The 27,817-nt window shown below is 47.9% G+C and overlaps 1 protein-coding gene across 1 annotated transcript in view; it reads left to right on the forward strand.

Moving 5' to 3' along the window:
• FMNL3 (formin like 3) overlaps nucleotides 1–27,817 on the forward strand; it is a 138,633-nt gene that overhangs the window by 99,321 nt on the left and 11,495 nt on the right. Inside the window, exons 9-22 of the mRNA XM_054976159.1 lie at nucleotides 4,786–4,879; nucleotides 5,761–5,835; nucleotides 8,371–8,481; nucleotides 11,774–11,923; nucleotides 13,492–13,593; nucleotides 14,378–14,639; nucleotides 14,731–14,799; nucleotides 16,726–16,850; nucleotides 19,395–19,597; nucleotides 19,738–19,972; nucleotides 22,131–22,199; nucleotides 24,033–24,113; nucleotides 24,641–24,770; nucleotides 27,605–27,765. Of these exons, the coding sequence (XP_054832134.1) occupies nucleotides 4,786–4,879; nucleotides 5,761–5,835; nucleotides 8,371–8,481; nucleotides 11,774–11,923; nucleotides 13,492–13,593; nucleotides 14,378–14,639; nucleotides 14,731–14,799; nucleotides 16,726–16,850; nucleotides 19,395–19,597; nucleotides 19,738–19,972; nucleotides 22,131–22,199; nucleotides 24,033–24,113; nucleotides 24,641–24,770; nucleotides 27,605–27,765 (1,867 nt within the window). The remainder of the gene's footprint in view (nucleotides 1–4,785; nucleotides 4,880–5,760; nucleotides 5,836–8,370; nucleotides 8,482–11,773; nucleotides 11,924–13,491; nucleotides 13,594–14,377; nucleotides 14,640–14,730; nucleotides 14,800–16,725; nucleotides 16,851–19,394; nucleotides 19,598–19,737; nucleotides 19,973–22,130; nucleotides 22,200–24,032; nucleotides 24,114–24,640; nucleotides 24,771–27,604; nucleotides 27,766–27,817) is intronic.

Here is a 27,817-nt window from a genome sequence, read left to right on the forward strand (position 1 = left end):
ATACACATTCCCAGAGTCCGGACAAAGCAGCTAGAGCTGGCAGTTGGAAGCTCCGTCGCTTCTAACTAGAAGATGCCTCTTAGAGAGATAAGGGGAGAGGCCCTTTCCTGGGCCTGGACAGCAATAATCCCAAGAGGAGAGAACGTGGTTAATATGGCTAGAGGGGAGTGTACAACAGGTTAGCATTAAGGCATTATAACTTCAGTATACTCTGGTATCAGTGATACAACAAACATAAACATGGCATGGCTCTACACAGACATGACAGTACCACTTTCGAAATACTGTGGGTTTGTGGCTTCAGTGTATTGTACTATATGGGACTATTGTTACGAGATTCTTGTATATATGAAAATTTTGTATTCACATTACAGGTTGGTAAAGATACTGCTTACACTTGCACTTTAAAAAATTATATAATTAAAAATTCATTAAAAATTCATAATTTGTTTGGGGCTCATAGGACCTTGAGTCCCCTTGGGTTTGGTAGTTGTTGAGACCTGCCCCTACAGGTTGTAGCACTGGGGTGCCAACATCGGGTAAGCACTGTGAAAATGGCCTTTGTTACAAGAGAGAACTGAGAGAAACCAGGGGTGTAGTGGCTGAGCCTTTAATACACAATTGATTCAAAAACAGGCCTTCTTTTAATGACAATATTTCTTTCAGTAAGATGGTGAGGGTGGATGACTGCAGTCTTATCCTAAGCAGGGCTTTTTTTCTGGGGAAAGAGGTGGTGGAACTCAGTGGGTTGCCCTTGGTGAAAATGGTCACATGGCTGGTAGCCCCGCCCCTTGATCTCCAGACAGAGGGGAGTTAAGATTGCCCTCCGCGCCGCTGAGCGGTGCGTAGGGCAATCTCATTTTCAAGAGGTTCCAGAACTCCATTCCACCGCGTTCCTGCTGAAAAAAAGCCCTGTATGGAGAAGCTGTGAGAGAAACGTTCTCTTTCAAATGGAACCAGACTTGTCACAAAGTCTGATTTCAGCCCAAGAAGGCGTTGCTGGAAACATTGCCACTTGACATCATTTCCTGTGACGGGAGAGAGATCTTGTGGTCTGTTGTTGCCCCCAGTCAAACAGATTTGGCAGGCTTTTGAAACCATACAAAAATGTGCAGAATCTCTTTAGCAGAGAGGAAAGCGGTATGAGTGCACATACCATTCGCAGGAATCCGTCTTTCAGTCTGCCTTTGATTCTTGGAGGGGGACGGGGGGCGGGGGAAGCGATGATCTATTTCCAGTGAACAAATCCAACTTTAAACACTGAATTTTTTAGATGTGCCCTTGGACAACTTTCTCTTGTTTCCTAGGATTGTTTGGCCCAACCTAAAACCGCTAGAAATGCTGGCTGGGCCACAGTTCTGATACGACGTGCACATGTTCTCAACAGCTTCCAAGAGTCTCATTGCAAAGTGACCACTTGACATCATGTGCTGGCAGTTGCTTATAACACGTGGTGCCAAACGATGAATGAATGCATTTATATAAGAAAATAAACCAAATTAGTGAGCTTTCCCCTTGGGGGTCTTTTTGTACGTTTTGCAAAAAAAGCGTTGACTCTGGTTGCTTCTCCATGGTAATGATTGTCTGCGGTCGAAAGTACATGTTATATCAATTGCACGATTACCATGTGGATTGCAGCCATATGATAGCTGCGAGTTCCCTGTGAGAACTCAATTTAGAAGTGCCACAGGGGCCTGATTCAGATTTTTTCCTGCCCCCAAATGCCTGTGGGGTTTTTATTTGCTTAATAAGGGGGCTGCACATACACTCAGAACTGAGTTCCCAAGAGGAACCAGCAGCTGGTGTCCTGCTGCAAGTCTCTGTGATAATCACATGGTAGCTATAATGTGTAGTTTGGCCCTGTGTAGTTCTTGCAGCTGCTGTGAATGTAGAGTCATTTACAGTGGAAACACATCATCTACACAGCAGTTTTAACTTCGCTCCCACATGGCGCCCCCACACAGCAAATGGCTTTTTTCAGGGTTTTTTTTAGTGGGCAAGCGCTTGATTGCTATAGTAGTGTGACGTTATAATGCTGAATCGCCATGATCTATTCATTCCTCTGAATCCGTAGCTTTCATTTTTTTTTTTAAAAAAGAGAGTTTCTGGGCTGTTTTGTTGCTAGAAGGAGTTGGAAAAATGTTTATTGTGCGTTTTATTTTGTTGGTTTGTGACTGTAATAAACAGTTGATTGATTATATAAGGAGTGCACCTTTCCCCTTATATCTTCACAACAAAAGGGCTAGAAACTGTTAATAATAATAATAATGATGACAACAACAGCATTTGATTTAATTTAATTTATTGTATTTATATTCCACCCTCCCCACTTTCGCAGGCTCAGGGCGGATAACAGAATACAAATACACATATTGTCAGGGCTTGCCGCCGCTGCCGCTGGGCGTGGCAATGGGCGGTCTGCTCCTGATGTCATAGGGGGGCCAGGGATGCTGCAGGGCCCTGCTCTGTGAAAGGAGGGGCGGTATACCTCACCCAGACTCCCTCTCAGTCCACTCGCTGGCCTGCTCAACCTGGCCTGCTTGCCCCCTGTGTCCTTCTTCATCCCCTCCTTCCAGAACTCTCCTCCAAACCTCCACTCTTGCATTGCACCGCTCTCACTCCACATTATCACTCCTTACTCACATCCACCACCCCAGGGCTCTTTCCAGCTAGCTTTTATAGGGCTTCCTTCTACTGTCCCACCCCTCTTCCAGCCCGGTCTTGGGCTGCACCAAGCAGTTGCAGCTGGGGTAGCTGATCTGGCCCCACTGACCAGCACCAGCTGTGCCTTGTTCCCTGGCTGCCCAGCCTCCCTGCCTTGGCTGATTGCTGAAGGCCTGTCCAGCTGCAGTCCCCTGGCTAGCAGCTCGGCCTCCCTGGCTGAGCTGATGGCTGAAGGTGGGTCCAGCTGCGGCTCCTTGGCTTGTTGCCCAGGGCTTCCTGCAGAGTGCCTCCAATAGCCCCACCTGGAGTGGCTTGGCTTTTGGCAACTCCTGGGCCAGGCTACTATTTTCTAGCTGGGGCGTGGCTTTGGGCTGTTGGGGCTGCTGCTGCTTCTCCTCCTTAGGTAAGGTCTTTGGGTGGGTGACTGCTGGGCCCCCAATCCCTCTGCCCTTGCCCCCTTCTGCCTTGCTTAGTCCCCTTTCCTTCCCCAGGGGAGTGGGACTCGCTGGCCTCTCTCTGTCTCCCCCTGACTCCTGAGGCCCTGGGCCTTTGCCCCTTGCGCCGGCAGGTTCTGGCTCCATTTGCCCGTGGGAGGGGATGACCTGCTGTCCCCCGGCTGCCCCCTCTGCTTGCCAGTCAGACCGGTTGACCTACTGTCTGCTGGCTGACCAGTTGACCTGCTGGCTGCTGGCTGCCCCCTCTGTTTGCCCGTCAGCCCGGTTGACCTGCTGTTCCCTCTTGTCAAGTCTGGGGGCTGGGGCTCAGACCCCGGACACATATCATTAAAAACACCTTAAAAAACACAATCATCTCATCTACATCTATTACATATAAATAATTTTTTAAAAAAAATTTAAAAGCAGCACATAGCAAAAGTTTAGTGTATCACACAGCGGTGTTACCAGAGCAAATCCATACCGTAATAATAAGTGTGGCAGCAGCATCTGCGTTCACATGGGGGAATAGTTTAACGGCCCGGCGTCAGCCATATGCCTGGCGGAATAGCTCCATCTTACAGGCCTGGCGAAATGCAAGCAAATCTTGCAAATCTTTATATACTGCCCTTCAGTACAACTTAACACCCACTCAAAGCTGTTTACAAAGTATGTTATTATTATCCCCGCAACAATCTCCCTGTGAGGTACGTAGGGCTGAGAGAGCTCTGAGAGAGCTGTGACTGACCCAAGGCTGGCTTCAGGTGGAAGGGTGAGGAATCAAACCTGGTTCTCCAGATTAGACCCCTGCCACTCTTAACCACTACACGAAACTGTTAAAAAATGAAACCTGGGAATTTGGAGGATCTAGTAGATTGGGGCAACAGACTGTTAAAATGTTATTGTGCTGCAGAGAGCTAATAGTTGCCAGGTGGGTTTTTTTTAAAGCGTGAAAAATGCCCTCCGGTGGCACAGGGTGGTGGAGGTGAATGGCAATCACGAGGGGCTGAGGCAAGGGAAATGGTTCCCGTTCGCACCATTAAAAACGCATACCTTCCTGCCCACTTGGTGTGCAAACGTGCTTTGGCTGTGTTCTCTCCAAAAATATTGTGTCAAATTCAGTTTGGGAAAGATAGCAGGGAAGAACATTTAGAAGATGACATTGTGTTGATTCTCTAAAAAAGCACACTCCAGTCTGGATGCTAAACCGGAGCAAATCCCCTGTGTCAAGGCAACCTGTGTACCTGCAAACAAAAATTTCTGTACAACCTAGGAAATATTTCTGCTTTCTCTTTAGATGTCATACTTTTGTATCTTGTCTCACTCTCAACAAATAACATTCTCAGTACTGGAAAACTCAGGATGCATTAGTAAATGTAAGAGCACAAGCCATGCCTTGCTGGATCAGACCAAAGGTCCATCTAGGGCCGTAATCTGTTCCCAGAATAGCCAGCCAGATACCTCTGAGTGCTCAGGAACAGTGTAAAGAGAACTTACACTATGGTTTGTCTTTCGCGGCTGGTACTCCGAGGTATACTGCCCTCGTCCATGGAGGTTTCATTTTGCATGTGTAGCAGTTGCATCCTAATGATGTTTTCTTCAACTGCTGTAAAGTTGGGGAGCTTTGTTATTCGTAGCATCTGCATGTCAGGGATAATAGTAGATCTCCTTTTGCTGCTCCACACAGGACAAAAGCCCTCGTATTGGAACTGCTGGCGGCTGTCTGTTTGGTGCGTGGAGGCCATGAGATTATTTTGGCTGCTTTTGAGAACTTCAAGGAGGTGAGTGCAGTCCTTCTGTGTCATCTTGTGTTATATTGGGCAGATATGGGAAAGGAAGGCAGAGAAGAGGAATAGAGACTGTGCATGGGGCCAAGCGGCTAGATGGGCATGGGCAAAGAGAATCAATTGTAAAGAGAGATAGGTGGGTGGGACTTTGTGTGTGTAAGTAGAAGAAGAGACAAAGGCATAACTGGCTCAAGGTATTTTGCAGGTATACCTCCCACCCAAGGCTCAAGCTGAACTGCAACAGTGTTAGGAGGGGCAAAGGTCTGGCCTGGAATGACAGGCACATTCTCCTCCTGTCGCTTCCTGTCACACCGCTGGTAGCCAAAGGAAAGATGAGCACCAGTGGCCCTGTCACTGCCTTTGGAGTTTGCCTTGAACCTCGGTGCTGGTGGCGCAGATCCAAAAGACGGTAGCGGTCACAGGCTAGGCCCGTTACTCCCTCCCATACCACAGGCTGCAGGATGTGCGATGAGCCCCATCAGTGCTGTTAGCACCTCTGAACCTGTCATATCCGCAGGCAGCAGTGAGATGCTTTAGGAGGCAGTGACAGACGCAATGACAGACCCAAGCCACAACACGGCCTCTGCATGGGGTCAGCGGCGTGTAGGTGCTTGCTTTTGAGCACGAGGCCCTGAGCGGCCCCTTGGTTTGCTTGGATGGTGAAAGGGAAGAAGTAGCATGACGTGGATGGAGCCACATCACATGCAAAGCATGGGCAAAGGAATGAATAAAGGAATGTGCAGGAGAGGAAGGGACGAATAGCTCGGTGGGAAACCATGTATGTAGAGACAGTGCGCCAAGAACGCTCTGTGTATGGCTAGCACGCTGGTACTGAAGCACTTTGGAGACTCCGGCATGCTCCGTTTTTCTCTCAGGTTTGCAAGGAGCAGCACCGCTTTGAGAAATTAATGGAGTATTTCCGCAACGAGGACAGCAACATTGACTTCATGGTAAGGAGTGAGCATTTGTGTTGTGTACGGGCAGAATTATGCTTTCCCCTATGTTTTGTTTATGTCCACAGCTTCCACCATTGCAATGTTGGCAGGAAAAAGAAGGAAAACTTGTACCCGGGCTTGCCAGGCCTGTGCCCACGCTTCCCAGGAACTGTTGGGGGTGGTGGGTGGGGGAAGTGTTGCAGACACTTTGATATTTCTTCTGTGCAAACCTGCCCCCTCAATGCTCTAGGAATCCCCAAATCTCTATGGTAAATACCATTGTGATTTGGTCAGTTCCTAGAGCATTGCAGGCGGGGGTGGGGGGAGCAGCTCCCAATTCTACTTGTACCAAACATAGCGTGCTGCTGAAATCAGAAGCGTCAGTCATTAATTTATGTACAAGTGTGATGCAGTCTCTGGATGTGGTATAGATACCTGCAGTGCACATTGTGTAAGTCCATTGTGTGTCTTAGTGCAATGCAAGATCAAGAGACCAGTGGTCAGTTTGTCATCTGATATAAAAGTGACCCACTAGTATAAATGGCTACAGAAGCATTATAGAATCGAGGGAGGTAATCTCTGTTACCCATGGGGAGAGGAGAAAAATCTTTCAGCCAAAGTGGAGGAAAGACATAGCCCGAGAGCCAATAGGGTATCAGCGTTATCACAGAATTTATAGCCTGCACCATGAATTACTACCAGCCCCACCATATTGTGGCACTTAATTTTATTTTTTGCTGTAAAATCAACGGATTTCCCAAATCAAACTGGAAAGTAAGGGTCATATGTTATTCTAGTACTTTTGTCTCTGTGCTCGTTACTCAATATCCAACCTCTGTTTTGAAACTCAAAGCTGAATCTCATTGCTAATGGCCAGGGCTTTTTTTTCAGCGGGAACACAGTGGGACAGAGTTCCGGCACCTCTTCAAAATGGTCACATGGCTGGTGGCCCCACCCCCTGATCTCCAGACAGAGGGCGGGAGACACATCTCCAGACACATGGCACGGAGGGCAATCTCAACTCCCCTCTGTCTGGAGATCAGGGGGCGGGGCCACCAGCCATGTGACCATTTTCGACGAGGGCGATTTAAACTTTAAAAAACTCCCCCCTTGTTCCAGCTAATCCCAAGTGACGTCATTGTGCGGTCCTGAGTTCCGCCACTGAGTTCCACCACCTCTTTTCCCAGAAAAAAAGCCCTGCTAATGTCTATGTCACTGAACATGGGCACCTCTTTTTAAGGAACCACACACTCTTTTATTGAGCGGGTGCGGGGAGTCATGCTGCATCTGAAGGTTTCCTGGTACACCATCACCTTACTCAGACACTTATACCCATGGGGAAAAATGCTAAAGGAATTTATGCTGGTTTTCTGTCGGGAGTGGAGGAGGAGGGACTGCAGCTCTCCTGAGCAAAAAAAGACCTCCTGCAATATGTCAGACTAAGGGTTCTCTTAGTCTAGCTGTTTACTTCCCATAATGGCCGGGACTAGATTAGCTCTGATGCTAAATATGTTGTAGCAGAATAGTAGCCAATGAAATTTCGCAGAGTTTCAAAAAATTGTCAGCAGTGGTGCAGGGATCTGAATAGGGGCTTCCCTGGACATGCAAGCGCGTTCGTTTACAGTGAGACTGTCTCTGAACTTGAACAGTAGCCTGCAGAGCGCTTTAGTCTGCCGTTAAGGTAAGAATGTGGACCGGCCTAGAGACTGTGCCTTTTCTTCTCCCTCCCTGCTCTTTTTGCATCACTCAGCCTGCAGGTAATCAAAGACCGTCACTGCAATCTTTCGCACAGTCAGGCTACCTGTCAGACTATGGAATCCCAGTTATCTAGAGTTCGTCTCCCCCCCTTCTGCAAGAAGCACAAGATCTCTTGGTTTCAAAAGGTTTATTGGAAGATTATGCTCAGGATACAGGGGTCCATGATCCAAGGACTTGAGGCCCTTGGCTGAACCTAAGCTTTGTTGAGAATGACACATAAAACGAAAGTAACAACCCTTCAAACACCCCTTCCCAGCCTCCCCCCTTAGTCCTGTCTAGAAGGCCTGGGAAGGCGAGGACGTCAAGGTCGGCCGGGCTGATAAGAATTCTTCGTTCCCATGGATATAGGCCGTCTGGGCAGCACCTGGGCCTGGAGGGAGAGAACTAAACAACTACAGATTATAACAGGAGAACATGGCGTAGCTTTGGCTGGAGAACTGACATTCTGACACTACCTATAGGCCACTGGGATTTAAGCAGCTTAAATGGCATGCAGAATGGCAGCCCAGGTGCCTTGAGTGTCCGTGTCTGAAGGGTCCTCCTACATTTTGCAGGAGTTGTGCCTTCCTTTGTTGTCTCGACAGACTTGGACCTTGTTCCAGCATCTCCATTGCTTCCTCCACCCAACAAATGGAAAGAAAGTGGGACTTGTTCATTATTTCCCCATAATGTAAAGGCTGTGTTAATTATTTTAAAAAAACAACAGCGGTGCCTGCTTCAGAGAAAAGGTAGAAGAAGCCATCGGGCAAGGACTGTGCACCAGAATCCCAACTGCCCTTCTTTGTTTTGCAGGTGGCCTGTATGCAGTTCATCAACATTGTGGTGCATTCGGTAGAGGACATGAATTTCCGAGTGCATTTGCAATATGAGTTCACCAAGCTAGGCCTGGAAGAATTCTTACAGGTAATGCCTACTCTTTGACCCCCAGTGTGCAAAAATAATCTAGAATAGCTGATAAAAGTGGAAGAAAATTGTTCTCAGAAGCAGTCCTTGATCCTTGGGGCGAAATCACTGAGATGTGAGCGATGTGCCTTGCGCTCGGTCTCAGTCCAACAACTCCATCTTGTCGGTCCCTCTTTGCAGGTGGTATATTTCATTGAAACCTTCTTGAGAACTTTCTCCATCATTCCTCCCACCTTTTGGAATGGGCTCTCAGAAAGCTTTCAGGAGGCTCCTCCTAACGGGGCTTTTTTGCTGAGGGCCTGGGCTTCAGCTGTCAGTACTAAGGGCTGTATTTTTACAAGCCAGCTCTGTTGTTCTGTTTCCTGATAGGATAGATTATTGTTGGTTGGCTTTGCCAACTTGGGGCTATCAGAAAGCATGAGACAAATCTTCTAACAAATGAACAGGTCATCCAGAATCCTGTGGGTGTGTTCTAGTGGGGATCATAGATTCACTAGATTATCAATCATTCCTCTACAAAAAGTTATATGTACTAAAATGTAGTCTAGACTAGAGCATTACCAATGCAGTGCTCGTTGACAGGCCAGTAATGAAGCCTCGTGGCACAGAGTGGTAAGCTGCAGTACTGCAGCCCAAGCTCCGCTCACGACCTGAGTTCGATCCTGGCGGAAGCCGGGTTCAGATAGCCAACTCAAAGTTGACTCAGCCTTCCATCGTTCCGAGGTCGGTAAAATGAGTACCCAGTTTCCTGGGGGTAAACTGTAGATGACTGGGGAAGGCGATGGCAAACCACCCTGTAACAAAAAGTCTGCCAAGAAAACGTCATGATGCAACGTCCCCCCATGGGTCAGTAATAATGACTCGGTGCTTGCACAGGGGACTCCCTTTACCTAATTAAGCATACCTGTTCATCCTTTTAGCAGAATTGTCTCTTGGTTGTTGTGGGTTTTCCGGGAAGTATTGCTGTGGTCTTGGCATTGTAGTTCCTGACGTTTCACCAGCAGCTGTGGCTGGCATCTTCAGAGGTGTAGCACCAAAAGACAGAGCTCTCTCAGTGTCACAGTGTGGAAAAGATGTTGGCAGGTCATTTGTATCTACTCAGGAGGGGTGGGGTTGAGCTGAGTCATCCTGTAAGAGTTTCCCAGGGTGTGGAATGCTAATGGCGGGAGGCTTCACTGTATCCTGAGGAGGTTCTTTTGCATATGGATTGGGGCTTGATGTGCTAATCTTCTCTGCAGGGCTATTGTCGAGTGTTTTGTTAGCCTGGTGTTTTTCAGAACTGGAAACCATGCTCTGTTCATTCTTAAGGTTTCTTCTTTCCTGTTGAAGTTTTGCTTATGCTTGTGAATTTCAATGGCTTCTCTGTGCAGTCTGACAAACAAGAGAATTGTCTCTTGTTTTGAAGCGAGTAGAACCAATGCAGAGTGTGTGTGCGTATGTGTGTGCACGTGTGCGTGCCAGAGAGAGAGCGAGAGGTGATGAACAAACTGGAGTTTGTTAGTCACAGATCTAGTTTATTGTCATGCTTGTGCTCTCCCTCCCACCTGCCCTTGTGTGTTGTACTGAGACTGAAGACTCCCTGGTTTAAATAATCTTCAGTCCAGTTTGCTCTGATGTCTAAATACAGACACTTCACCCAGTTGCAGTTTCTTTCCTAGTAATCATGATTCTAAGTCATAGTTAAATCCTGGTTTAGAACCTTCATTACAGGGAGAAAAAAATAAATCCTAGTTTGTTAAGGCATCTGCCTTTGGATGTTAAAACAAATGGGAATAAGAATGAAGACTTCTTAAACCAGGAGAGGGGAGGAGTAAAGGAACAAGCTCCAGTTTGTTTATGATACCTGAATTTAGCCATACAAGCTTCATTTAGAAAACTTTTTGAGCTTCTTTGCAAATAACAGGACATAGTTTGCAACTGGTGAAAGTAGATGGATGCTTGCTTGTCGTTTCCTGAGAAATGCCCCTCTTTTAAAATAAGCTTCCCTCTTGTTATGCAACCAAATTTCCCTGTACAGATGAACTCTGGTTACTGCTGTAGTTGGGCAATATGACTTCATTTGGAGAAGGATGGCAATAGTTTATTTTACAGCTTTCAACCACAAACCACTGTTTGTGACGTGTATACTTTCACCTCTGCTAAATAGGCTTTTGAGGTTTTCAAAATAAATGATCATGTTTCCAAATGATCATGATCAATGTTTCCAAAATCCATGATCATGGGTGACAGTGGGGTAAAGGAAATACTTGTGTATTTCCTACACAAGAAATGTCTCTAATGCCTTCTAACTTCTGATCTGTCTCCAGCCTTCATTTAAATTGCCAAGATACCAGACTCCAGTCCAGTATCTCTTCTGTCTCCCCAGCTGACAGCCAATCCATTTACAATCCCATTAGACAAAGACGGTTTTTGTAAGTTGAAAGCATCCAATAAGAGGCTGTGATCTATCAAACCGTTTGCTCTGGAGCAGTTGGCAAACTGGTGAAAGAACTCTGAAATAAATAGTTGTAGAAATGGAACCCGCATCTTTCTTTCCCTGCATGGAAAGGAAAAATTCCAAAGGATAACAGAGCTCTAGCACTTGAAACAGCAAATTAACAAACAACATGAGCTACAGAAAATGGGTTAGGTTTAGATCAAAATGAAATTTTTTATACAGCCGATTAATTTCCAGCTAGAAGTGAAGGCTGGAATTCTAGACGAAAGGCAGATTTGGCTAATAAATGTCATTGCACAGACATTCTTAAAGAAACCACAAAGCGCACATCTGCACTTCAGACTGCTTCAACTGCTTTAATAGTTCCTCTTCTCTTCTTAGGGAATGCTGGGAATTGTAGTTCCACAAAAGTAAGGATTGCTAACAAACACTCAGCATCTCCATTAAACTACAGTTACCAAGATGCTATGGGAAAGGGAAAGGTGTGACAATTGAAGGGGTATATAAACTAAATACATCTGTATTGAAAATATACCCCAAACCCTTTCAACAGGTATTATTCTTGGCATTTGGTCACACTTGCTGACTGTGCTGGCATTGTGCTTTTATTTTTCCCTGTGGCTGCTTCCCTTATATCCAGTTAAGCACCACCAGATGAACTAGAAATGAGAAATGAGAGGCTAAGAACAATTGTAACAGTTTTCTGTGCGGAAGACTCATTGCTGTGACACCCTCATCCTTGGCCTTTAAAGACTGCTGCCTTTGTTCACAATTGGACAGACTTCAGACCTCGGATTGCTTCCTCTGCCCCACGTGTCACTTTTACTATTACTAGATTGCTTTTTCTCTCTGCAGAAGTCGAGACACACAGAAAGTGAAAAGCTGCAAGTGCAGATCCAGGCTTACTTGGACAATGTGTTCGATGTGGGCGGGCTGCTGGAGGATGCTGAGACCAAGAACGTGGCACTTGAGAAAGTGGAAGAGTTGGAAGAGCACTTATCTCATGTAGGTGTCTAAGCCATCCCCTTTGTGTGTGAATATAGTGAGAGAAGAGCCTCCCTGGATAAGACTCCAAGAGTTAACATGCTCACCTTCACTCCCGTCCACTGCCAACCCATTGCATTCCATTCCATTCCTCCCACCCCATGCCCAGTTGTCATTGATCCTTAATCCGGATTTTGCATTTTATCTCCATTTCTGTTATCGTGGCCTCTTGAGAGCAATTTGATCTGCCCGATACTAACTTTTTTTTCTCCAGGTAATCCTGTCATTTTCCTCTCTCTTTAGATCTTTCTGAGTAACTTTGCATTTTTGTATATGTTGGATTTCATAGCCCCATGAGCACTGTTCCAAGTAGGGTCAATAGCAGCTAGCGGGGGCTTTTTCAGATTAGGAAAACAGTGGAGGGTATAGGGTTAACTCCCCCCCCCCCGCTACCACTTTCCAAATTAGGCCTCTGTGTGCTTCATTTTCCAAGGGAAAAACATCTAATGGGAATTCTGTTAATGGAACTCCCAGCCGCATGGTGCAATCGAGGGATCAGTTCTGCTCTAGTCTGTTCTCTGCCTGGAACCCACGCTGAAGAGGCTTGCGGAGCTGTCCTAAACAGAGATACACTCTTCTAAATCCTTTGAAGTGAAACTCTGCTTGGGGTGGCATGGTTAGAATCAGGGCTTTTTTTCAGCGGGAACGTGGTGGAACGGAGTTCCGGAACCTCTTGAAAATGATCACATGGCTGGTGGCCCCGCCCCCCTGATCTCCAGACAGAGGGGAGATTAGATTGCCCTCCGCACCACGGCGCGGAGGGCAATCTCAACTCCCCTCTGTCTGGAGATCAGGGGGCGGGGCCACCAGCCATGTGACCATTTTCTCTGAGGTCAACCCACTGAGTTCCACCACCTCTTTTCCCAGAAAAAAAGCTCTGGTTAGAATACCAACTAAGGCTATGCTAACATTATGCTAACATCAGCGAGCCACTAAGATAGTACAATACGGGCCAGCAGCAGCTGAATTTCCTCCTCTATGAAGTCTGGTTTGAGTCTCGGTTCAGGGAACAAAATTAGGCCGGCCACTCCATGATACTATGCAAAGCACCCCATGTCGTTCAGTCCTGTGCAAAACTTGGAATGAACTAGTCTGCCACTGTTGTTCTTCTCATCTAACGACTAAGAGCAAGCTGCTCTTTAGATAGTCACAAATATGGCAAGAGATTTTAGTTCTCCAGGATTTTCTGATTTTGGCAGTGAGCGGCATTAGGGAAATGTGGGTAGGGAGTAATAAACTTCCCCATCTCAGTCAGTCCCCTTCTCCACACCAGGCTGATTTTTAACCTTTTAAATAACTACAGAAGATCCTTGTTTGTATCTTGTCTGATCCCGGCTCTGCACCGTATACCTTTGAGTGCATAGAGTGCACGTTTTATAGAATATCTCTACATCCATAAGGGCCAGCAGCTTATTTTTTAAAAAATTAGATGTGAGAAATTTGGACAAATATTTTTCTGGCTAAAATAATCAAAGGAGAATCATCCTAACCGAAGGTCGCACTAGTCAGAGGTTCCCGTTTCATTTCAGTTGACAGAAAAGCTGCTGGACCTGGAGAATGAGAACATAATGCGAGTGGCAGAGTTGGAGAAGCAGCTGTTACAACGGGAGAAGGAACTGGAGATTGTTAAGGTATGCGGGTAAGAAAAAAAAAAGTGAGAATTTGGCAAAAGCAGGGCTCCTACTTTTGATTTAAAACAAATTGTATTCTAGAGAACCCTAGAATTCAAAAGACACCCTTCTGGGGCTTCTCAGTGGAAAGATTTGTAACGGCAGTTATAATTCTCTGAAGTCTCTGCACGGAGAAAGCTAGTATGTCAGGGAGAAGGTGACACTAGACCCCATCTACCTAGGGTTTAAGAGCCTAAGCTGCTCCAAGTAAAAAAACGACTCCTTTTATCCTGTACTGGAACTCTCCTGGCCAAGCTGAAATGACATCTTTTTTCTGTCAAAGTTATAGTAATATTTAATCCTGGGAGGTGGGGGTGAGGAGAGAAGAAACGTAATGGCCGACGTCAGGGCTTTTTTTCTGGTGAAAGAGGTGGTGGAACTCAGTGGGTTGCCCTTGGAGAAAATGTTCACATGGCTGGTGGCCCCGCCCCCTGATCTCCAGACAGAGGGGAGTTTAGATTGCCCTCTGTGCCGCAGAGGGCAATCTCAACTCCCCTCTGTCTGGAGATCAGGGGGTGGGGCCACCAGCCATGTGACCATTTCCAAGAGGTGCTGGAACGCCGTTCCCCCACGTTCCCACTGAAAAAAAGCCCTGGCCGATGGCTAGCGATCCTTTAGGGCACAAGCCCGCCAGGAAACTTCCCTGTAAGTTAATCTGGGCAAGCTTCCCCTGAATGGGAGCTAAACAATGGATGGTCTTCAGACGATGAAATGCGCCTTCATCTGTGTTTGTGCCCTGGGGCAGGAGACGTACGAGAGTGCGAGCAATCAGGTGCACACCCTGCGCAGAATCATCAAGGAGAAAGAGGAGGCTTTCCGGCGTCACTATACCTCACATCCGACGGGGGGTGACCACCTGCCACTGCCGCCTCCTCCCGAGATGGACATCAACTTCAGCGACATCCCCGAGGATGAGCTCCGCCTCCCAGTCCTGCCTCCTATGGAGGCTGCCCCTCCACCACCCCCTCCTCCACCCCCTCTTCCTCCACCCCCTCCTCCACTACCAGGTAAGCTTGTCCCTCAGTGCAAAGAAAACGGCGTTTTTTGATACAGGTGAATCATCGCAGTGCCTGATCCTGTGTTTCTTTCCTGTCACAGATAAATGCCCGCCAGCCCCACCACTTCCTGGCACATCACCTTCCATGGTGCTCAGTATGGGATTATCAGGTACGGAACACGCACCACCACCCTACTGTCATCTTCCCTGTACTCAGAGACGGTGGCCAAAGCCTCAAAGAGGGATGTGGACCAGGGGTCTTCTTCACCCTTTCCAGATCTAGGACCCATTTTTAACCCTCAGCCAGCAAGCAGCATGTGGCATACTGAATGGGAAGCACATGACAGGAAGTTATGTGACTGCGGAGTCACATGATAGAAAGAAGAGGGGCCAGGATTCAGATCTTACCAGTGTCAAGATCAGGATAAAGGGCAGCAGCAGACCACGAGAGCGGGGAATGGAAACACAAGCCTAGAACCAGAGGAGGCATACTGTACTGAGGAACAAGCCGAGAGGCAGAGTCGCGAGGAATCTTCTCTACCTCTTAGAGCCAAGCCACAAGTGACGCCTGACACAGGTTGGACACTTGTTAGCTTACCTCAAGTTTTGATGGGAAATGTAGGCATCCTGGTTTTACAGCTTGGCTCTCCATTACAGCTGCAAGACCAGGATGCCTACATTTCCCATCAAAACTTGAGGGAAGCTGACAAGTGTCCAACCTGGGTCAGGCGTCACTTGTGGCTTGGCACTTAGTGACCTCCTCTTGCTTGTCCTGTTGTTCTTGTCAGCATGCGTGCAGAGAGAGGCATGTGATGTTCCCTGAGGACTGTGACCCGTGGCTTGAAGGCCGCGGGTGTAGACAGCGTGGTGTGGCTTCCACAATCCTTCCAAAGCACAGAAAAAAGCACATAATGTGGTGCTGTATGCACATTCAGATTTTATTTTTTAAATAAAGTTTATAGTCCTTACAGCCGCAAAAATATTCTTGAAAGTGTGTAGGCAACGAGTACTGAAATCTCAGAAGCCAGAGGGTGGCTGGACACATTTCCATTGGTTGCAGGGCGAGTCATCAACGCTTTGCGTAGCTCCCCTCTGGCATGACAAGTAAATCCAGAGAAAATGGGGGAAATGGTAAAAATATTCATAATTATTCATATATTTAGCAATGTGTATAATTCACACAAGGTTTGGTCTTTTGCGGGGCTTTTTTTCTGGGAAAAGAGGTGGTGGAACACAGTGGGTTGCCCTCAGAGAAAATGATCACGTGGGTGGTGGCCCCGCCCCCTGATCTCCAGACAGAGGGGAGTTGAGATTGCCCTCTGCGCCACTGAGTGGCGCGGAGGGCAATCTAAACTCCCCTCTGTCTGGAGATTAGGGGGCGGGGCCACCAGCCACGTGACCATTTTCAAGAGGTTCTGGAACTCCGTTCCCCCGTGTTCCCCCTGAAAAAAAGCCCTGGTCTTTTGTAATGTGGGATTTTTAGTATGGATTTTATCTGACAAATGAGTATGTGTGTGCTGTTGACCTGTGTTTTCAGTTTTTAAAGTTACCAGCTTTGTTTACTGATTTTAATCTTTACTCTTGTTCTATACAACACAAAGAGGTATGTGTGTCTCTGCACTCAGTGGGCTTACATGAACAACAGGAAAGGGCTTAGTGACTGCCCCCAAAGTACCTTGGTGGCTGCCTTTGAGAAATCATGGCATGTTTCTAAGGGGGAATGAAAACCAAACAGAAAACTGCCGGAACATCCAGCTAGGGTTGCCAGCCTCCAGGTAGGGGCTGGAGATCTCCCGGAATTACAACTGGTCTCCAGGCCACAGAGATCAGTTCACCTGAAGAAAATGGCTACTTTGGAGGGGGGACTCTATGGAATTATGCTATGCCAAGGTCCTTTCCCTCCCCAAACCCCACTTTCTCCAGGTTTCACCGTCCAGATCTCCAGGAATTTCCCAACTTGGAGCTGGCAACCCTAGATCCAGCACAGTCTGCTTTTGCCCAAAATCTTATTGGGACTGTCTCAAGTGTGGCTTGGCGTCTCCCACACCTGCACAATCAAATAAAACTTTTATGCACTCTGTCTTCTGTGTCTCAAGCAATCCGGATTAAGAAGCCCATCAAGACCAAATTCCGCTTACCGGTCTTTAATTGGACGGCACTGAAGCCCAACCAGATCAGTGGCACAGTCTTCAGCGAACTGGATGATGAGAAAATCTTGGAGGTAAGGGAAAAGGCAAAGGCAATACCAAAAGAATACAGCTGGACCATGGTGTAAATACATAGAAAACCAATAAACACCATGCTGTGAACTGGTTTTTTTCACAAATTCCAGATGCCTCCGATTTCAAAGTGGAAGCAGGCAGTTTCACTTTCGTTTGTTCAGCGTCTTTTTTGAGAACGGGATTTCTCACTCTTTCCTTTGCCGGGTAAAGGACGCTAACTGCCTGCTTCCGCTTTGAAATCGGAGGCGTCTGGAATCTATGAAAAAAACTGCCAGCATTCAGTAAGTAGCCCGTCACTTTAACACCATGTGGAAATGGCCATTGTGGACAAAGGAAATTAGGCCAAGCAGGCAATGACCTGAAAAGGAAAGGTCTCGGGAAGGCAAAATGGGGCTGGAGATAACAGGGTTGTGTCCCGAAGTTACTTTCCACTGACAACTGTTGGTTCTTGCATCAGCAGAGGAGGGGCATGATTTTCATTTACCCCCCTCCACCTCAATGCAGATCTCCATATCATGCTCAGCACTGTTCCTGGAGGATCCCAGAACCTGAGAATCAGTGTTTTCAGGAGCACAATGGAGATCCACTCACAGCTGGTTGGTTACAACCCAAAGAGCTGAAGATGAGGGGAAAAGGATAAATTAGGAGTGTGGCCAAAGTACATTCACGGTCTTGGGACAGGAGGATTTGTGTGCTATTGACTACTTATGCTAAAGAACTAGCATTTTTGAGAGCTAGTGTGGTGTCGTGGTTACAGTGATGGACTAGGATCTGGAAGGTTTAGCTCCCTACTCTCCCATGGAAGCTTGCTGGGTGACTTTGGGCCAGTCACATTCTCTTAGCCTAATCTACCTCACAGGGTTTGTTGTGAGGAAAAAATGGAGGAAAAGAGAATGATGTAAGCTGCTTTGGATCCCCGTTGGGGAGAAAGGAAGGGTATAAACGGCTTTTTTTAAGCTGGAACGCAGTGGAACGGAGTTCCGGCACCTCTTGAAAATGGTCACATGGCCGGTGGCCCTGCCCCCTGATCTTCAGACAGAGGGGAGTTGAGATTGCCCTCCGTGCTGTGCGAAGGGCAATCTCAACTCCCCTCTGTCTGGAGATCAGGAGGCGGAGCCACTGGCCATGTGACCATTTTCGCCGAGGGTGACATAAACTTTTAAAAACAACCCCCTTGTTCCAGCTGACCCATTGTGTGGTCCTGGGAACATGCACGAACTTTGCGCATGTGGTACCAGGGACACCACCTCCCGCCAGGAATTGCCCCCTGTGCTGGCAACCTACTGATTTCCACCACGTCTTTTCCCAGGAAAAAAACCCTAGGGCTATGCCAAATGTTTGAACTCAGATATTTTTGGCATGAAAGGAGATGGGGCTGTTTGGGGAGAAATGTTCCTGGAACCCTTCCCCAATGTGACTTATCCTTTGTGCCATTTTGGTGACTTTTCACAGCCTCGAAGGACCACTGAATTAATATCATTTTGTTTAAAATATTTAATTTTTTCTCTTATTCGAGCAAAAACTTGCCCCTGTAACATAGCCAATAAGATACGGCCATGTGCTGATTTCACTGAGAGCAAATGAAGCTGACACAAAATAAAGGAATTTTACTTGGCATTAGTCTTGTACAATGATATTGGAAAATAGCCAGATCTTTTATGGCTTGTGCAGAACTTTTTTTCTGGGAAAAGAGTAAGATTCCTTTAGGTGGTGGTACTCAGGACCGCTCAGTGACGTCACTTTGGATCAGCTGGAACAAGGGGGGAGTTTTTTAAAGTTTAAATCGCCCTCGGTGAAAATGGTCACATGGCCGGTGGCCCCGCCCCCTGATCTCCAAACAGAGGGGAGTTGAGATTGCCCTCCTCGCCGGTGGCGTGGAGGGCAATCTCAACTCCCCTCTGTCTGGAGATCAGGGGGCGGGGCCACCGGCCATGTGACCATTTCCAAGAGGTGCCGGAACTCCATTCCATCGCGTTCCAGCTGAAAAAAAGCCCTGGGCTTATGACTCCTTAAAACAATTCTTTCTTGATGTTACAGGTGCAACAATGCACCCGTCTTTCAAGTTAGGGCACGCCTACTGTTTTCTTTCTTCGTTGGATGTTTCCATTTGTGGGGCAACTGATGACTGATTGAGAATCAGTGTCTTACTGTGGGTGCTGGTAGTGGGAAGGTGAAACAAGTGGAGCCTGAGCTGTCTCCAGATTGCTGAGGGAGACTCTAGCACATCATGTGCCGACTCTCTGTAGAATTCGTTGAGAAAGTAGGAGAGTTCCCACTAAGGATCTCGCAGGCTCAGAGGAACAAACTTCAGCTCCTATTCGGCTTGTTGCCTTTGGGTAATTAGTAAGCAAGAGAGGGCTTGAAACATACTATTGAGCACAGGCTGAGGGAGGCCTGAGGAATTTTCCAGAACAGTTGTCCTAGCAGAACAGGTTCTGGTGAACTTGCTGGTCTTGACCGAGAGTTACTTCTGGCTTGTAACTTAACACCATTGGCTCAGCAGCTGGATGGGTAACTCTTTGGGTTCTCCATTTCTCTTTCAGGACCTTGACCTAGACAAGTTTGAGGAACTGTTTAAGACCAAAGCACAGGGACCTGCCATCGACCTCTTGTGCTCTAAAAACAAGGCATCTCATAAAGCAGTCAACAAGGTCACCCTCCTGGAGGCCAACCGGGCCAAGAACCTTGCTATCACGCTACGCAAAGCAGGAAGGACCACTGAGGAAATCTGCAAAGCGATCCATACGTGCGTATTCTACTTTGTGTGTCCTCCCTACCCTTTAGCACAATGATCTTTTCCCCTTGTAGAGTGTCGTGGACATTCCAAGGGGCGCCTCTGCTCCTTGTCTTCTAATGGGAGGCTGCTAATGCTGGTGTGTGTTTCAGGTTTGACTTGAAGACCCTGCCGGTGGACTTTGTGGAGTGCCTTATGCGCTTCCTCCCCACAGAGAACGAAGTCAAGCTGCTGCGCCAGTATGAGAAGGAGCGGAAGCCGCTGGAAGAGCTGTCCGATGAGGACCGTTTCATGCTGCACTTCAGCAAGGTGGAGCGCTTGACACAGCGCATGGCCATTATGGCCTTCTTGGGCAACTTCAGTGAAAACATCCAGATGCTCATGCCGGTATGGGAATCCCCTCTCCTCAGCTGGAGCCACCCCTCTTGAGTGCTGTCCTCAACCCTTGAGAAGGAAGTGGGGGATTCTGAGAATTAGAACTTCGGCATTTTCTAGTGCCTCGGGTCACGTTTCTATATCTGAACTGGAAGGAATCAAGGGAATATTATTTTTATTTATTTTATTTATTTCAAATTTCTATTTCGCCCTCCTCATGAGCGGGCTCAGGGCGGATAACAACATATTAAAATACAATAAAAATTCATCTGCATTAAAACATCATTAAAACAGCAGTGTGTTAATGCACATTTAAAACAGGATTGTGGACAACCTTCACAGGGAGGGTTAAGATTTTATACACCCTTTTTTTCATATGCCTGGTGGAACAACTCTGTCTTGCAGGCCCGGTGGAAGGATAGTAAGTCCTGCTGGGCCGTGATCTCAGCAGACAGAGCATTCCACCAGGTGGGAGCCAGGACCAAAAAGGCCCTGGCTCTAGTTGAGGCTTGGCAGGCCTCCATGAGGCCAGGGACCACCAACAGCTGTTTGTCCCCTGATCGGAGTGTCCTCCGGGGAATATATGGGGAGAGACGGTCCCGTAGAATATCAGCCATTTATGCAGACAGCAAGGGTACAAGCTTATGTTAATCTACTTTGAAGTAAGCCCCATTGAATTTGGTGGCAGTTATTTCAGAGTTCACATGTATAGGATGGGATTGTAAGAAATCAAGGTTGGGGTGGATTGGTCATTATGGTTACTGGGCCTTTTTCCAGTGTGCCAATAGCAGAAGGGCAGTGCCCGGCCCACCTGAGCCTCTTGTGGTGAGGGGAATACCACAACTGGCTTGCTGGGCAGGCATACTGCCTCTCCTTTCCTCTATCCTTGGAGGGGTGGGGCATGGGGAAGGGCGGGCAGGCAGCCTTTCCTGCCTTCCCTCTTTGGTAGGCCAGGGGATTAGGCCCTTTCCCAGGGCCGTTTTCCCTCCCAGTTTGCCCCAGTCAGAGTGTAATTTCACCAGTCTGAAGTTGTTCCAGATTTCACATAAATACAGATTTATTCTATTTTGTTTTTAAAAATACAATCCTGCCAGCTGTTTTGGAGATCTGAGATTCAGTCCCTGCCACAAAATAAAATTATAACAGAATTAAAATGAATATATTTCTAGCAAGTGCAAACAAAATTGCATTATTATTAACACAATCCTAAACAGAGTTACACCTTGATACACCCGTTGACTTCAGTAGACTTAGAAGGGTGTGACTGTGTTTAGGATTGCACTTCAGACCATCTAGCAGCCTTGATACGGTTTGACATTCTTAACATCTTTTGGTGCTGCAACGTCAACAGATATTTGCCGTACAGCAGGGTCCTGCCCCACCTGATTTGGTGCTGCCCAGACTTGTCCAGGGCCAGATTTATCAAGGATGTCATAGGGCATCTGTAATAGGGCACTTGCTTTGCTTGTGTAAGATCTTGGGTTCTGTTCCTGTCACTCTCAGGGCTGGTAAGAAGAATTGCCAAAGGTCCCATATCTGAGTCCGTAGAGATCTGCTAACAAGAGCAGATGGCACTCGGCTAAGTGGGTATGATTCAGTATAAGCAGGGCTTTTCTTCAGCGGGAACACGGTGGGACAGAGTTCCGGACTCTCTTGAAAATGGTCACATGGCTGGTGGCCCCGCCCCCTGATCTCCAGACAGAGGGGAGTTGAGATTGCCCTCAGAGGGCAATCTCAACTCCCCTCTGTCTGGAGATCAGGGGGTGGGGCCACCAGCCATGTGACCATTTTCTCCGAGGGCAACCCACTGAGTTCCACCACCTCTTTTCCCAGTAAAAAAGCCCTGAGTATAAGGAATTGCCTTATGTATACTTACCTGAATGCACCTGCACAGTTATGCGATCTGCCAACAACTAGCCTCTGGCTGGTAGATTTGACCCTGTTCCTTTTGCATTTGCAGAGCTGCTTCCATCACGGCCATTTCTCCTTCCTTCCTTCCTTCCTTCCTTCCTTCCTTCCTTCCTTCCTTGATAATTAGCCTGGTGTTTATTTGGTTGTCAACTTGTGAACAGAGCCATTTTCTTTCACTCTTTATTAATTCTGCAATGATTAGTTGCCGATGTTCTTCACGAATAGTAACAATTCCCATTTTGGATTCTGTCCCTTGTAGCAACTCAGTGCCATCATAGCAGCCTCAGCATCTGTCAAGTCCTCGCAGAAGCTCAAACGCATGTTGGAGGTGGGTGTCTGCACTGCAAGAGGAAAGGGGTTGGGGGCTCTCTCTGTTTAGCCCTGAACTGTTTTAGGATACCGAGGGTGATCCATGGTGTGGTACAGATGAAGGCAAAGAGCACATCCAAGCATGAGCAGAGTGTATCTTCCTTTGCCACTTGGGGGCTGAGCAGCTTTCTGTTCAGCTTGCTTTGAACCTTGTGTAGCCTCATCTTGGATTGTTCTGATAAGAATAGTAACGTATTGGACAGTATCAACAGTAGTAGTAAGTCGTTACCAAAGGAAGACACAAACAAGACAAGTCCAGTAGCACCTTTAAGACTAACCAATTTCATTGTAGCATAAGCTTTCGAGAATCAAGTTCTCTTCGTCAGATGCATGATCCGAACTGGTCAAATACAGAAGAGGAGGGATGAGAGGGGAGAGAGGTGACATATATCACAAGGAGACAGAATGCAATTAGCGTGGAGGCAGTCAAAACATTCCTTTGCTTGGAAATGTAAACATCTCCTTTTGGTGTGCAGTCAGTTTGCCGTATTCATTTGTAAGTATCCAATTCCTATGTAGTATAAGCCTTCGATGACCACAGCTCTCCCTGCTGTCATCGAAGGCTTATACTACATAGGAATTGGATACTTACAAATGAATACGGCAAACTGACTGCACACCAAAAGGAGATGTTTACATTTCCAAGCAAAGGAATGTTTTGACTGCCTCCACGCTAATTGCATTCTGTCTCCTTGTGATATATGTCACCTCTCTCCCCTCTCATCCCTCCTCTTCTGTATTTGACCAGTTCGGATCATGCATCTGATGAAGAGAACTTGATTCTCGAAAGCTTATGCTACAATAAAATTGGTTAGTCTTAAAGGTGCTACTGGACTCTTTTTGATTTTGCTACCACAGACTAACACGGCTAACTCCTCTGCATCTACAAACAAGACGGTATTATTTTGTGGGATAAGGCTGCTATAATTATTATATCCAGGGCTTTTTTTCTGGGGGGAAAGGTGGTGGAACTCAATGGGTTGCCCTTGGAGAAAATGGTCACATGGGCTGGTGGCCCCACCCCCTGATCTCCAGACAGAGGGGAGTTGAGATTGCCCTTTGAGTGGCATGGAGGGCAATCTCAACTCCCCTCTGTCTGGAGATCAGGGGGCGGGGCCACCAGACCATGTGACCATTTTCAAGAGGTTCTGGAACTCCGTTCCACCGCATTCCAGCTGAAAAAAAGCCCTGATTATATCTATTATTAGGAAATATTTATATATACACAACTGTATTGTCGCTTATATTTTTGCTACTGTTTTATTGTTTGCAATGGCCTTTGGCCCAATGCAATACATCCTAAACTGGAAACTATATACACAACTTCTAACCATTAATGTGTATTGGTATCATATTTTAATCATATATTGATTTTATTATACTTTTAAACCATATTTTAAGGTAATGCACTTTTCTGCTTCTGTGTTCTGCTGGTCTTTGACTGTAATAAACTGCAACCGGGCTAAAAAAAGAAAGTTAGCAATTAAACGGATGTTTTTAGGAGGTTTTTTAAAAAAGGCCATGACTATGTATTGTTGAGAACCAGTCATCAAACTATAGAATGCCTTTGTACACATTTGCAGCGATGCCCTTTTGAGAGCATTATTGAAATAAAAAGTTGAATTAGAATTAGAACCTTAGGTTGTGTGTCACTATTGTGCAAAGGAGAGGGACGGGATATTTTTTAATCAGTCCACCTCCCAGGCTTCCTCCCAGGTTCCTGATCTGCACCACTTAACTTCAGCCATGACGTGCTTCTCCCGTGTGTGACCTCTTTGTTCTTGCCCTGCAGATCATCCTGGCCATCGGCAACTACATGAACAGCAGCAAACGTGGTTCAGTTTATGGCTTCAAGTTGCAGAGTCTGGATCTGGTAAGGAAAGGGCACGGAAGGAGGCTGTGCGGGGATATTGATCTGTATTCCTTAGAATGCCGGACTCAGATTTGAGCCAAGGAGAAAGGGGGAAGTTTTAAACTGATAATGTAAGGATTCGCCTTTTTAAATTGACGGTTGTTCTGTGCGTACGTTTACAGCACAAATGCATGCAACTTTATATTTGTTGACACAGATTCTGTACCAGCCCTTGGTGTGCCCTGTCTTCTGTGCCACCCAGTGTTGTTTTTGCACATGCTTGAGCTCAGACATGCCCACGTGCATGTTGCCCATCATGCACTGCTACAAATGTGCAGGATTGTGCAGCCTTGCATACACATGGAACCCTGTGCTTCTGATTTCTTGCTAGACTGCACCTATCTAATACCCATGTGTGCGCACATCCTAAGAAGTGCATGCTCTCATCAGTCCAGAGGTGACTATGTGTTTTCATGCAGATATGTGTTTGCAGATATTTCTCTGATTTGGTGTAGTGGTGTCCTGATAATCTGTTCTTCCCATTAAAGCTGCTGGACACGAAGTCAACAGACCGGAAACTGACACTCTTGCATTTCATTGCTATGATGGTGAAGGAGAAGTACCCAGATCTCAATAACTTCTGGCAGGAACTGCACTTTGTGGAGAAGGCGGCTGCAGGTAGAGGCACACCCTGTACTGGCTTTATCAGAGGGCAGGATCTGGCCATTACATAGGCTCCTTCCCTATCCAATTCTGTCTCACTACTGGGTCCATCACTTGCCCTGTCTTCAATCCCCTTCTTCATATGTTACCAAAGTCTCATTTACGTTGTTCGGAGGGTTGACGAGTGCCCTGACTTGAATAGCCCAGGTGAGCCTGATCTCTTCAGAAGCTAAGCAGGGTCTGCCTTGGCTGGTAACTGGATGGGAGACCTCCAGCGAAGACCAGGGTTGCACACGCAGGCAATGGCAAACCACCTCTGTTTGTCTCTTGCCATGAAAACCCCACCAGGGGCTGCTATAAGTCAGCTGTGACTTGAGGGCACTCTCCACCACCAGGGTTGACAAGTGCCTAGAGAAAAAAAATCCTATTCTGCCCCTTTAATAGAGGCTTACTATGATTGTATTTACCAGGTAAGGTTATTTCCCTCCATACCATGTGTCTGCATCCACACATTAAGCCTCCATTATAGGGACCAGACATTCTTCTCCAGGCGTGTCGTCATCCCTAACTGGTGCTAAAAGGAAATACTGTATGCAGGGCTTTTTTTCAGCTGCAACGTGGTGGGACGTAGTTCTGGCCCCTCTTGAAAATGGTCACATGGCTGGTGGCCCCGCCCCCTGATCTCCAGACAGAGGGGAGTTGAGATTGCCCTCCACGCTGCTCAGCAGCATGGAGGGCAATGTAAACGCCCCTCTGTCTGGAGATCAGGGGGCGGGGCCACCGGCCATGTGACCATTTTCGCCAAGGGCGATTTAAACTTTAAAAAACTCCCCCCTTGTTCCAGCTGACCCAAAGTGATGTCATTGTGTGGTCCTGAGTTCTACCACCTCTTTTTCCCAGAAAAAAAGCCCTGACTGTATGTATATCAGGGCTGTTTCCCGGAGGCACAGCCATGGCTGAGATGGGCAGGCAGAAGGCAGGTCATCGCTAGATAGGCGGGATGGGAGAACTGAAAGAAGAAAAGCAAGGAGCAGCTAGACAGGTGCATTGGTGAGCCCATCCAGGACTCAGGAGCCAACTTGCTCACACTGAGGCGCTAGGCCAGGAGCTGCAGCTTTATAAGGGCAAGTGAAATATGATTGGTCCCTTATGGTCACCTGACCACAGCTCTTTCCAGCCATCTTCATTGGTTGTGCTTAAGAGATGTGCAGCAGGTGAGCAAGTCCTTCTTCTGGTGTTGTCTTGTGCGAGCTCTGAGAGAAAGGTGCTTGGGTTCCTAATTACGGCCCCTGGAGCTTTATAAAGCATGTGTTACTGGGACCAATTACAGCTCCAGGTATTTATTTTGATTTATGTATTTATTTTACTTATATCCCAACTTTCTCCACAATGAAAACCCAAAGTGGCTTACATTGTTCTCCTCTACTCCATTTTATCCTCACAACAACCCTGCAAAGTAGGTTATGTTGAGAGGGTGTGACTGGCCCAAGGTCACCCAGCAAACTTCCATGGCAGAGTGGGGAACTGAACCTGGGTCTCCCAGGCCCTACTGTGACACTGTGAGAATTACACTATGCTGGCTCTCTAGAGCGACGGTGTCTGGAGTCAGCCCCGAGGCTCGATCTGGGATCGGCTTGGCCCCCACACAGAGCCGACAACTACCTGCAGGCCTGGATTGGCGCCCAGGGCAGTGGAGACGGTGGTGGGAGTGCCCTGGGCAGCCAGGGACGCGGCGGCGGCACCTCAGGCCCTTGAGGAGGAGAGCGATGGCGACCGCTCAGGCAGAGACAGCCAGGGCTGACGGAGCAGCCGCCGACAATCAGTGCGGGCAGGAAGGCTTGCGGGAGGCAGCGCAACCCAGCCGCAGGCAGGAGATGGAGCTGCAGGACAGCGCTCCGGGGGTAGAGCTGGACAATGCTCTGCACGCGGTCCTGGCAAGCGCAAGAGTGGAAGCAGAGTCCTGGCCAGCGGCCCTGCTCGAGGGCAGCTCGGGAGGGAAAGGGGGCAGGGGGCAGGCCAGGGCTGGCTCGCCCTAACCGCTGCTGAGCGCAAGCCAGAAAACAGGAAGGAGAGACGCGCCCCCAGGAGGAGGAGAGGTGGGGCAGGAGGGAGTGGCCACACCTGGCCCAGGTGTCGGGAGTTTCACTGGGGATTGGGAGGTGGGAGACGGGGAGTGGCTGGCCCTAGGAGGGAGGGAATAAAAGGCGGAAGAGCGAGGGCGGTTCCTGCTGTTAAGGGCAGCCTCTCTGGTGGAGCGGGAGGACCAGGACGGGCCTGCTGCCGCCCCCAGTTCCACACACCGTTCTGAGGGACAGGAGCCCTCAAGGCACGGAGCCTCTGGCGGGAAGGGACTTGGGCAGGTGGCCCCAGCCAGGAAAAGGGCACGTCCTGTCTGGAGAAGCAGTCAACAGCCCCAGCAGGGGCACGCTGCCCAGGGGTGCCAGAGGAGCTGCCCGGGTCAGAATACATAGTTCAAGGTATGTCTCCTTTGTATGTGTGAATGAGGGAGAGCCCCCTCCCAAAAAGCAAGGACAGGGAAGAGGCAAGGCCAACAAAGGACAAGAGAGGAAGAATCTGAGGGAAGAGGAAGAGGAGGCAATGGCTCAGAGAACCTGTGTGTGTACCATGATTTTGTTTGTGCCTGCATGTGGGTTAGCAATACTGGGGTGTATTTGTGTATGCAACAGATACGTGCATACAGGTATACTAGCACAGTGCGTACGAGAGGGCAGGCCCGAATGCCTGGAGGCCTTTAGCTTTCCAGTGCCTGCATTATCCTAGAAACCAGGTTGGCACTTCCCAATCTGAGTGGGTTCAAGGACCAACCACGTGGGCTTCCTTCCCCCCAGTGTCCCTGGAGAACGTGTTGCTGGACGTGAAGGAGCTGGGACGTGGCATGGAGCTGATCCGGCGGGAGTGCAGCTTGCACGAGCACAGCATCCTGCGTAGCTTCCTGAGCGCCAACGAGGGGAAGCTGGATCGACTACAGAAGGACGCTAAGACTGCAGAGGTCAGTAGAGGCCCAGGCACGGGAGTATGAACAGAGGTGATGCCTTAAAATG

Source organism: Eublepharis macularius, chromosome 4 (genome assembly GCF_028583425.1).
Source record: "Eublepharis macularius isolate TG4126 chromosome 4, MPM_Emac_v1.0, whole genome shotgun sequence".
NCBI classification, from domain to species: domain Eukaryota; kingdom Metazoa; phylum Chordata; class Lepidosauria; order Squamata; family Eublepharidae; genus Eublepharis; species Eublepharis macularius.